The following is a 12,402-nucleotide window of genomic DNA, read 5'->3' as shown; positions in this document are numbered from 1 at the left end:
TATGAAATTGTTGCGCTGTCTTCAAAAACGATGGAAAACAAATTTGACTCAATTCCAAGCTGCAGAAGCGGAGTTATTCAAGTTTTTTGATGATAATTCTGAGATGATCCACCAATCAAGGATATTCCCAGAATTATCAAAGAAAAACTGAAATAACTCCACTTCTACGGCTTCGAATTAAGTCAAATTTGTTTTGCATCTTTTTCGAAGACAGCGCAACAATTTCATGGAGTTGGCAGAAAAATTTGAAAAAATTTTTTTTTTGCATTTCTAGGCGAATTCAAAATTTTCAAACTCTACGAAATCCGCGAATATTGGTTGGAATGAATTAAAATTTGGTGTGCGTCGTTTTTTAAGGCAACCTAACGATTTAATCAAGTAACCTGCAAGATTCAGGAAAAAAGGTTATTTTTGAACCACCCTATTGTTAGGGTTACAGGCAGAGGTGCTCAGTAACGGAGTGCGAATCAAGTTCTGTGATCGAAGCTTTGAAAACTATGAATGGTAATGATTGTGGCAAGTTTTTGTTGCACTAAAATCACGAGAAAGTTGCATTTAATTTTAACAAAAGTTGCATTTATAATTTTGTTGAATTAGTAGGGTATGAGACACTTGAAATGCTCCGTTGTATAGCCTAGTTTCTGCAGAGCTGTCAAATTTGTTACTTCGCCATTTAACGGTCTGACGAAACCTCCCAAAATTACATTTTTTCCCGGCACACAGCAAGAAAATTACGCAATGCGGGAATAATTTCCCCCAAAATTCCAAACAGCATAGCGATAACCCCCTCCCCTTGAAACAAGTAGAATAACACACACCAAACCCCCCTAGGTCCGCAAACTTGACCAAGGGCATTACAGAAAAACTCACTCTTGGCGACTTTAACAAAATCAATAGCCTGAAGAAGAGGACCCAGTGAAAATGTAATTTTCGGCGGTCTTGCCTGAGCGTTCGTGAAATGGGAAACTATTTCAAATTTAAACGACAGAATTAATAAAGCGATCTATTTACATATTATTCGGGCACGGTCGTGCTTGGCAGGGGGAGTTCAGCTTCTCTCCATTGTGTCATAGATAACAGTGAGATGCAGCTAACCCATCATATAGCTCTTTGTTATGCGAATCGAAGAGAGTAGCACCATACAGAAATAGTTATAGTATGTTTTTAAATCACTCCTTTACGTTTTTACGCAATTTTTGATAAAAGTTACAGTAAAAATTGGCTATGAAAAATAGAGAAAAGTTGCAAAAAGTGGCACTATTAAATCCCTCCAAACAGCTTAAAACACCATAGTACATAGATTCTGAGTATCTACGAAGCTGTCGGAAGCTGTAAAAAAAAGTTGCAAAAGTTGCAAAAACTTGCCCTAGTAATAATAGATCACAAACAAATCATGATATCCTATTTGTAAATTCGTGTTTAACGTTGATCGCCGGCGAACTTCATTTTAACATTACCGACAACGTGAATTCCTATATTATCGAACTATTGTGTTGGTCAGCGATGTCACGACTCAAATTTAGAACGTAAACACAAGTAAAAGCTGTACATTTAAATTTCAGCGTTCTATGGACAAAATATTCCAATTCATGGCATCTCGCATTCTGGACGGTGCAGGCTCGCTGGGCACGATAATGCATGTCTGCGGCGCGACTGCTAGAGCAAACCCGGAGCTCGCGTCCAAGAAATTCATTCCGTATTTTACGAGAGAGATTATTGGGCTATTTGAGGGTAAGTTGATAATGATAAAATTTCAGTTTCAGAAGGTAGAAATCTGTTCTACATCAATCCTAATTTCCTAAATGTTGTGTCTAATTCGAAACTCTGTATCGTGCGTATGTGTATTTTTTGTTGACTGAGGTTTGATTAATTTAATCGCGAACCGCCTAAATTTCCTTGACGAGGAGTGGGAAAATATTCTTCCAAGGGGCACATTAGAAGTAGAAAATATACCGGCTTTCCAAGCCAAAAGTTTAAACTATATTCTGTGGTGTTATAATTTTATTTACAAATCGAAATGGATGTGTGAGAAAGTGAGGACTACAACGACAGGCCGTGTAATTTTTACTGTATCAATGGCAACAAACGAGATTTCAACTCAGGGTTGTAACCAAGTCACAAGGCTCCGAGTCACAAGTCAATGTCGCTTTTATAGTTTTGACTCGAGTCAAGTCGAGTCATTTTCAATTCACCACCGAGTCGAGTCCGAGTCATGGTATTATGACTCGAGTCCGAGTCCAAGTCATTGTGTTGACTGATCAGTTTCCAGTTAAAGTCTGTTAAATCCACTTTTTATAACTCTGTTTGGTGATATCGAATTGTTTGCATACTAATTTTCCCAACCTTCAGCAGTTTCTGGTCGCATTTTTGAATACCGGGACCAATAGACGTAATCCCAATAGTCTGGGTACGTTACTATTGTCCGAAATTACAATGAAATGTCGGTCTCATCAGAAAATCGTGACTCGAGTCAGACTCGAGTCATTACAACCCCGTTTCAACTATACTACTACAAAAACAGTAATGCTGGAGTTGGTAGTTGGGATTTAGCATTCATTCAAATTGGCCAATCCAAGTTTATGCAGAATTACTTGTAAATCTCACATTGGTTTCATATGTTTTATATGCGTACGACTCACATAGGCTACACACAGTACATAGATATACAGGCTTTGATGTAAACACGTTTCCGATTTAGTTTACACAGTTTATTGTTTCAGTCCAACCTAATATCTGATCTCTCCCCACTGTGACAAAAATACATACGGATCGTAGATCATCGCACACATAATCTTTACCAGACAATATACTTCCTTTCAGAAAACCCGGGCCTCCAAGATGAAGAGAAGGTCGACAACCAACTCCACTGGTATTTGGTCGTGCTGTCGGGAATATGCAAGCATTCTGGGAAATTCGTGCTCGAGTAATGATATTTCACGGTTCTATCTCGCCGTTTCTATCATTTCCTCACTCTTTGTCAGATATAAGGAACAACTACTGGACGTGTTGAGGCTGACCCTTGAAATGAAAGCAAAACGAGGATACCAGCAAGCAGCCGGCCTGGCGGGCAAGTTGTTGTATAATTTGACTCGGTTCTATGAGACGGATCACAGCAGCCTGAATCCAAGCACGAAGAATGAAAAGCTACCCGTCCATGTACGTTTCTTCCTTGTTTTGTTTGCAGTTTCAAGTGTGCTGTCGTGTCGCTCCGGTTTTGTCCCAGTTCAGTCTTAACCCGGGCTCGTTGATATGCATGTTGAAACGTACGTTTTTCAGAATTGGGGACACTGCATCTCTCCCCGCGAGCTCGAGACGGCTTGGCACATCCCGAGTGAGGAGGAAATCAACTTCGCTTTCGATATGCTCGACGAATTTTTGCAAGCCGAGTTGAAGCGTCTCAAGGGATTCGCTGCTGGCGAAGAGGTCGAAATTTTTATGTACTGCTGTCTTGCCTTCAATGCTAGCTGCTCTGTAGTTGGCCTAGTGCAGCGGTTCTTAAACTTTTTTGAGCGCGACCCAAATCTGAGTATCATGATCACCTCACGACCCAAACCTCAAACATAAAAAAATGTATTTCTTGTGTTTACACTCTGCTAATTTTTCAGAGTGAATAGATAAATTTGAAGTTTAGGCTCTAGTCTAGTACTACTCTTGAACTATGAAAAGCTAAACTTTCATACTATCAAGCCTTACTGGTACTACACTGACCTATTTACTAAACCATTCAACTCCAAAATACATTCGTGATCAACAAATCTTAACCTAGTCTTTTTAGCAGCCACTTGGCTAAGTAGTTTCGGTACGCCTAGTGTAACTGCGCTGCCATTGAAACTCTTAGAAAACCATTTATGATGCAATAATCCACTAAGGAGCGTATGAATGAATGCGTATGATGAAATGATAATGCAATAATCCACTAAGAAAATTGAATTTTGACAGATTTGAATCACTATGTCGCGACCCATTTTCTGACCCTCCGCGACCCATGTTTGGGTCGCGACCCATACTTTAGGAAACACTGGCCTAGTGTGTGCGTTTAGTGTAGTGTGTATGTGTACGTTCATTTATATATTGGGGTTTGTTTTCTTTATATATTCACTAAAATCAGACTGATACAATCTTGTCGTAAATATTTCAGATTATTCCATTTCTACATAATATTTTCTCAAACCAAATATAGCTGTCCTGTAATATATCAATCTCTAGTTGGGATCAGTGCTTCTTTCAGTCTTCTTGACATCATAATGCAAAATCTCCTATTTTCTTCAGGATTTGACAAAGGACGAATTGTTGAGGAGTCTGACTATCGTCAATGAACTTATGGTTGGCGCGGGCCAGCTCATACCTCTGGCCGATGACGAACCAGTTGAGATAAAGTGAGTTATTGTTACCGTACGTATGAAGGGTGGAGGTTGCTTATACAGACTGGGAAGGAGTCCAAATCAAAACTTTGGTTTTTATAGAGTTTTAGAGCTTTTGAAATTTATTTGATGAAATTTATGCAATTGGAAATATTACACTTAGTAGATGCATGATGGCCGTAATTCATTGGTCTCGCTAGTACAATGGGACATCAATTGCATTGGGCTATACACATTCCTCATTGTGCAAAAGTATGCCATCTTAGCATCAAGGTTATAATGACTCGACTCGACTCGACTTGAAAGGTGAGGAAATTTGTATAATAGAAATGCGAACCATTCGATATCACCAAACAGTAATAAAAAGTGGATTTAACAAGGCTTTAACTGGAAATTGAACAGTCAACACAATGACTTGGACTCGTACTCGAGTCATAATACCATGACTTGGACTTGACTCGGTAGTGAATTGAAAATGACTCGACTTGAATCGAGTCAACACTATAAAAGTGAGATTGACTTGTGACTCGGAGCCTTGCGACTTGGTTACAACCCTGCTTAGCAGCACAGCAATCTTAGTCCTCTGCTACTATTCATTGTACAAAACATCAGCGGTCTCAATTTTTATTAAATTCCTAAATTGTCGAAATTTCGATGCAAGACAGTGGCATGTTACTTGACATCTTCAAAATCCTATTTTATTGTCCTGAAAACGATTACCTTCTTTTTAGTGGATACCCCTGTTCATTACATGCTCCAGTGTTGTAGTGATTCACTGTAAATCCTGAAATTTTCCGGAAACCTCTAAGGAATGTGTGTTTGGTTTCAGGGGCAGAAAGAATGTTAGCAATCTCACCACGTGGCAGGTCAAGACTCTGTCGTATTTGACGCAATATGAAAAAGTAGTGGAAGAACGGAGTGAAACGACGCGTGGATTGAGGCAAGACATATTCGAAACAGTGCGGGCCGCCTTGTGGAAGATCATGGATACGAAAGAAGATGACGTCAAGGTAAGTGAACCAAGTCGCAATTTTTTGATGACTCGACTTGACTCAAGCCATTTCTTCAAATGCGAAAAATGACTCGACTCGAGTCAATTTTAGTTTCGACTCTACTTGTACTCGAGTCATTATGAATGACTCGAACCAAGTCATATGCCTCGAGACTAAGACGGCCAAGACAGACGTGTCATTGTAAATCCGGAGAATAGTAAAGTCACCACATTATTGATATGGCGTCTATCAGTCCCGATACCCGGTAATTAGGGCCAAAAACGGCTAAGACTGAGCAAAGTTGCAATATTATGAACGCAAGCCATTCTATATCACTCGAGCATAGTGGAAAAAAGTTGGTTGAACTGGATTGAACTGAAAACTGAACAGAAAACATAATGACTTGGACTCGAGTCAAAACACGATAAATCGGACTCTACCCTCTACTAGCTGACTTGGACTCGGACTTTGCCCAGTGGTGAATTGCAATTGTCTCGACTTGACTAGAGTCAAAACTATAAAAGTGAGATTGACTTACGACTCTGAACCTTGTGACTTGGTTACAACCGTGGCTTTAACAGTGCACCTTTCAGTAATATCAGACTAACGTAAATCTGCAATGCTTCATATATCTTAATTTAGTTCTTGACACTCCGCTTGTGGTCACCTCTGGATGATACCTGCAGGAATACTAATTCATACTGTGTTCACTAGTTAGGCCTATCTATCCACTTTCTTTTTTCAGTCCATATCCATGATCATCACGATCTACTGCGATTGCCTGTCCATTCAGGACTCCAGCCGGGCCGAATTCGACAAGCATTGGCAGATTTACATGAACGGGAAACGCGCGATGCGAGACCTGGTACGCGCGTACCTGTTTTCAGCTCGTCATTTCTATCAATTATTTCTGCCTGTCTGCAGATGCGCGGCGGAAAAAAGCACCAGCGCCTGCTCGTCATTAACAGGGTGGTTCTTCAGCATCAGTTGCGCACTTTTGCGAATCGCCGTAAGGAATACAGGCAGATCAATCACGACGGTATGATGGACTTGGTGAAGCTGTCCATGTCGCATTACAGCGCGGTGAGATTTTGTCAAAATCGAATGTGTGGTTTCTACAGGTGATGCTGCCTTGAGGTGAAGTCCTGTTTGCAAGCAAGCCTGGGTCACCTGAAATTGAAATTCAATATTATTTATACAGTCCGATACAAGCACTGTATGTGCATGATCGCGGACGTGATGAAAAGCATCACATTTCAATTTCGATCCTATTCCGCAGGTGAGGATTCAGGCTCAGCGCGCGTTCTTCCGCGCTCTCAAAGGCACGCCTTACAAGTCCGAGGAACACTTCCTGCCGCTGGTCCTCGAGGCGCTCACGAAAGACCCAGTCGAAGACCACAAGCTCATGAAGGGGGCCTTTCATCTCATGTTAGGAGGTCAGTGGATGATTGGCCTATCCTCTTTGCTAATTATATCTGGTCTCCACGGCGCGTAGTGAGTATGGCGTCGGGCGTTTTAATTTGCATGATATCTTCATTCCTCTCCGAGGTTTCAAACTTTTTTACACTTCTTTGAATTGACGCACTTTGTAATTTGTAGGGCTAGGCTCCAGGATTCGATTGCTAGGATCTGCGCATCTGCGAATCTGCGCCAAGAATATCATTTTATTGTCAGAAATTATTGTTTCACTACTTTATTTGCACTGCTGGAGTTTCGAAACCTTGGTTGGCCATAACTCAACATCAACAGTCAACATCGATAAATATGTTACACAAATCTACAAATATTCATAGAAATAATTGAGTCATTAGTACTACTGTTATGATATTTGGTACTCGAATAATCGACTTGACTCGAAGCTTGGCATTTTACTCAGAATTGCCCAATCCTAGTAATTTGCTGCCCGAATGGTAATGATAATATGTTAGCAACAACAATTCGAAGACCACGTATTTGATATTTTTTTCTTCAAAAGTGTCAAATGTCGACGTCAGCGTGATGCGGCCGTAGTACTGGCAGCTTCTGCAGCGCTATCAAGTGTTGTTGTTAAAGTTTTGAGCGATCGCAGAATGTTATCTTACACTGTCAATAATGGTTCGCAATGGGCGATAGCAAATAATCCTCCAGCATCAGATTTTATACTCAAAGAGTTGCTGAACTTATAGAATGATTGCTTGGGAGAGAATGCAAAGGCGGGTAACTCCCTCGTTTTTGTGGCAAGCTAACAAATAGTCGATGAGAAATAATGCTGCGCACATCTCGTGGTGCCGTGATGAACGCATGGTTGTGTTATAGCGACATGCGGTAACGGACATAATATAAAGAATGAGTCAAGAATTGGCAGATTAGAAACGTTTTTTCCGTATACAATTCTCTTTTACTGATAACTTGGAGTGCACGGTATCCAATTTCTTCTCTTCTGCATCACACCTTGCTGTCTCTAAACTGCCGTGATATGACTGATTGGTAATTGGACTCCTTCAAAACGTTTGTTGAGATAGCTTTTCCGTGACAGAAATGGATTCGAGGTCGTTTGGAACGATATATCCGGAAGATTTGACGAGTCGCACTATTTGCTCTGATATGGTGGCCGACTCAGGTTGGTTTCGGAACTGATTTGTGATGAGATATTTGGAGATGTAGGATAGAATTACTGCCGAGGACAGTTTTTCGACTGATCAACAAATGCAATGTACTAATACAGTCATTTCCAACATTAAAACATTGCAAGATCTGATGTTAATTATGGTATGCCATTCAATGGTATTACTGGGACCTGATATTGTGTGGTCCTACTGGATGCACCTTAACCTGTGCGTGTGTCGCTTATTTCGTCGAAAGAATGAAGCAACGAAAGAGCTTCCTATTTTTATTATAGCATCTGGAAAGCACCCTTACTATTTGGCGTATTTTCACGAATGGGATGTCATAAGTCAGACGTGGCCCGCCATTTTAAAAGCAATGAAATCGGACCGCCCGTCTATGGTGAAACTATACGAGAAGATGTCGGTCAAAATCCAAACCACGTACAGCACCATTGCGATCCATGTTGAGGTGAGAACTCTTACTTGGTACGCAGGGGTGCCGAGTAACAAGGTGCATCTACTTCTTCAGAGTTTCCATGTCGATTTTGACTGCTTGAACAACTTGCTCAAGTGGTTATGCTTTTGATTACTTCTACGTAACAGTTTTCCAGGCAAGACTTTTTGAACTTAAACTGCTTCCTTTTTGCAGGTTTTGATTTTGAAAAGTATAAAACAGTATGGAGATTTCAGTAGTACGAGTGAAATTGCCATGAAAAAAATGTAAAATAGCGCCTTTATCACGTTTACTAATTATGTATTTGAAGATTGCACTGATTTGTAGTGTCATTAATCGCTTTGCATTAGTCGCGAAGAGTATTCATAGTAACAAAGTAGCGTACTTTGACTTTTTCCAAGTACTCAAGTGGGTTTTGCCCACTTGTATTTCTTGCTTAAGTGGGTGTGATTTTAGACAATACTAATGCTACTTAACTTTTTAACTCATTTTTCAAGCAAAACTCGGCCTAGAATACTTATTTTCTCACTTTCTTTGAAACTGCTATTTCTACTCGTATTTAAGTAGAATATTACAATGCCAAGTATGCCTGAGTACCAACGATGGCTACTTTGGCCGCCTCTGTTTGCGCATTTGTTTTCGTCCATTTTACCTTGCTTGTGTTATTAGGTAAGCGACGGTTCTACTAAAGCCGCCTCAAATTTGTTGACGTCATCGAGCGCACCAAACGTTGATAGTGTCCGGCTGAGTGGTGTGGAAGAAAGGTGCGACTCGCTTTACAAAGAGAACTTGCGGCTGTACGAAAAGCTGGTGTCGGATATGCTGCAATTGCTCGAAACTGGACCTCTGTGAGTTTTACATGCAGTCCAATTTAATCTTGAAATGGTGCGATTCGTTTCACTCTGCAGCATAGGCGCTGAACTCAGGTATGCTAGGTATGCCGCGCATACCTAGGATTTTTTTTGGGTATGCGGCATACCCAGAATTCGGTTTGGTCTGTTACTGACTGGCTGGTGAATTGATCGATTTAGAAATAAGCGTTTCGTAGTGCTGCTGAACACGTAAGTAAACCGGCAGCAATACGTTCAAGCGCTTAACAAAACTCCGTCCTTCAGTTACAATTCAGTTGTCCGTATTTTATCAGTGTTGCGCGCGGCCACGGCCAATTAGCCGGAAGCGCGTTTCCAATTTGCGAGAATCGTTTGTGCACAATGTAATGCAACGCGATCTCGACGCTGAGATGATTGCGAAATTAGGACATTGATAACCGCGCGCAATCGTCGCAGGCCTGATTTATCGCGTCTCCGTCAGGTCTAGTTCCGCTGGCTTGATGAATCGCATCTGCAATAGGCCCGGTGCGCACTATACCATCACTGGCCTGCGCACGATAACATCGTTGGCCTACACAATTGCGTCTGCGTGGTTCGAAGTATATCATTGCCGGCCTAACTATCGCGTCTCCGGCCTAGCATGCTTTGGCTCCTATCTATCGGTTGTGATTAAAGATTGATATCACGAAACTTACTGACATCGAATGTCCGCAAAAATGTGTGACTTGTGCGTACATGCGTACTTGATTTCCGCTAATACTTAAACATAACCAATAACCATCAGAAGATGCGAGTCAAGGCTTGAGTTTTGAGAAAGGTTTGAACCACCTGAAATCGATGCGGATTCCATTATAGAACACACTCCATAACAACTCGGCTATGCGCCTGAATATTTTATCAAACGCGAGTGGTCAGAAGACGCAACGCGAGGCAACAAGACCGAGAACTCGATACTAAAGATATCAATTTCTATATGCGCGAAATGTTGCGATTGTCATCTCCTGCTATGAAGGAACATGATATCTTATGCGCCGGCCGGAACTATCGCTTATTCTGTGATTGTGATGTCAGACTGGCTCAGACATTGAACAATGAACATGGACGGAATTGATTGAAATACATACTGACCGTGAACAGACAGCGGCGTAATTGATTTTGACTAACGCTAATACTAAAACAGAACGTTCAGAAAATGTCTTGCAGGCTCTTGATATTGAAACTTCCAACTCCTATGAAATCAAAGTCACTAATGAATAAAGTCCAGAACAGACTTTCTATTTGGGAAAATAATTCCTGCAACCTTATTAGCCGTCGCCGAAGATGCGTATTCGTTTGTTCTCGAGGCGGAGTGATTGAAATCTCCCGATTGTCGGCGCGTGTGTTGGCGAATATGTTGCGGAGATTGCGAGCTCGCTAATTGACTACACAGCCGCATGCGTTGGTAATCTTATGGTAGCGTGATGCGTCGAGTATATTACACAAGGATGCTGATCCGATCGATGTATTATCGGCATTGGTGCATGTTCTTAACCATAATAAACTGATGCTACCTTGGTAAATTTGAAATGGATTCAATCAATTCAGCAAGCGGCCGGCTGGCTACGCGGCCTGCTTAATCATATCGTATTTTTGTCACCATATACAAGTGCCAGGTGATATTGAACGCTTGCGAGTCGGCTTATTTGCCAATTCTGGCGCACTATGGCGTCATCCCTTTGTGACGTCATCGATCTCGCATACCTAGAGAAGATTAGAGTTCAGCGCCTATGCTCTGCAGAAATGAGCGCACGTCGCGACCTTATTTGCAGAAATTCACTTTTTACCAAATATACCCAATGGTTTGAAATTCGATAATGGTGCGCTCGTTACCAGTTCGTCCGTCGTCGATCAAGTTTAGTGGAATGTAGGTTCCCTTTTAAACGAATTCGATAAACTCAGAATTAGTGCCACTGATAATCTGGTGTTCCATCAACGATGTACACTGTACAAGTCAGTAACCAATTAAAATACAAGCTCGCAAGTGATATTCAATTCAAGAATACGAGTGATCAAGTCGACAAGAAGCAATACACAAAACTGATGTTTACCAATTGGAAAGATCATCCAATCACTAATTGCCCTCTGATATTCAACACCAGGGCAGGGTTCGGACACAATCAATAGCGATCATGCGCTGGAATGAATTTCAATTCACAGGCATAAACGATAACACATTGTCTAATTTGGCGCTATGATTAAAAAACTATCAACCAAGGTAGTGCATTTGCTCATCCAATTCAGAATTGAGACGATGTTTCTAAGTGTGCGGAATGCGCGCCGCCAAATCGAATTGTGTAGCAAGTTCACGTTTTTATTCTCTGGCGTCGCTTATATATTCGTCTCATTATCAATTAGGTAAATTGCTCAGCTCACATAAGCATCAATCCCGTTTTTTGACATGCATGGTTTTCATTATTTTTCGAACAACACAATTGGCAATCGGTGTTGTGCTGAAAACAAAATTGCGGGTATACCCATAATTATATAATTACGGATCGAGTGAGCGCGGCAAATCCAGCTTACCCAGGTTTGGTGCCTATGTATGAACATGGTTACTGGTAAGTTGGAAAATGTGGTGCCGACGAGGCCGCAGTTCTTGATCTTGTGAACGGTTATCGTACAATTATGTGAATTCAACCATTAGCACAAACACAAGCATCTTATGAAATACAGCGGAGCCGGAGCTGCCGTTCAAACAACCGGCTCCGCTGAAAATGCACGGCACCGGGGCTCGGCTCCTTGCTCCTGCTCTGGCTCCAAAGACCTGATCGACACCACAAATGGTGAAATTTTTGGGAAATATTATAGTAACCGTGATACAGAGGCTCTTTTGGCCAGTTGTCATGACAATTTCACTCTAAAAATGACGTAAACCTATCCTAAAGATACTCGTAAGTGAAGTGGCCTAAGTCGATAACAAAAATTTCGACAAATAAAACATCACAGGTTTCTCGAGATTTTAAGATCAACGTGGTATCCGGGTGTGCTCAATCGGTTTCCAAAGTAACACCAATTTACAACTTCTTGGAGGTACTACGGAACTTCAATATACATTTGAATATCATATTCGTATTGAGATAAACCCGAATATTTACGGCTGACACACGTCAGGGGTGATTGTCAGAACTAGTCGAGGATGCC

At 41.3% G+C, this 12,402-nt stretch overlaps 1 protein-coding gene across 2 annotated transcripts in view; it reads left to right on the top strand.

The window, feature by feature from the left end:
- Positions 1-12,402, top strand: part of LOC145454448 (proteasome activator complex subunit 4-like) — a 37,975-nt gene that overhangs the window by 9,628 nt on the left and 15,945 nt on the right. Inside the window, exons 13-24 of one of the 2 annotated variants that reach the window (XM_080332438.1) lie at positions 1,563-1,731; positions 2,821-2,923; positions 2,982-3,156; positions 3,277-3,423; positions 4,270-4,376; positions 5,191-5,371; positions 6,099-6,218; positions 6,278-6,436; positions 6,633-6,789; positions 7,869-7,952; positions 8,232-8,407; positions 9,062-9,240. In XM_080332438.1, the coding sequence (XP_080188564.1) occupies positions 1,563-1,731; positions 2,821-2,923; positions 2,982-3,156; positions 3,277-3,423; positions 4,270-4,376; positions 5,191-5,371; positions 6,099-6,218; positions 6,278-6,436; positions 6,633-6,789; positions 7,869-7,952; positions 8,232-8,407; positions 9,062-9,240 (1,757 nt within the window). The remainder of the gene's footprint in view (positions 1-1,562; positions 1,732-2,820; positions 2,924-2,981; positions 3,157-3,276; positions 3,424-4,269; positions 4,377-5,190; positions 5,372-6,098; positions 6,219-6,277; positions 6,437-6,632; positions 6,790-7,868; positions 7,953-8,231; positions 8,408-9,061; positions 9,241-12,402) is intronic. The other variant, XM_080332439.1, reaches the window with a different exon arrangement.

This window comes from Botryllus schlosseri, chromosome 13 (genome assembly GCF_051294905.1).
Source record: "Botryllus schlosseri isolate E-star chromosome 13, Bs_hap1, whole genome shotgun sequence".
NCBI lineage: Eukaryota > Metazoa > Chordata > Ascidiacea > Stolidobranchia > Styelidae > Botryllus > Botryllus schlosseri.
The sequence above is the reverse complement of the archived record's forward strand: the minus strand, read 5'-3'. Positions and strand labels throughout refer to the sequence as shown.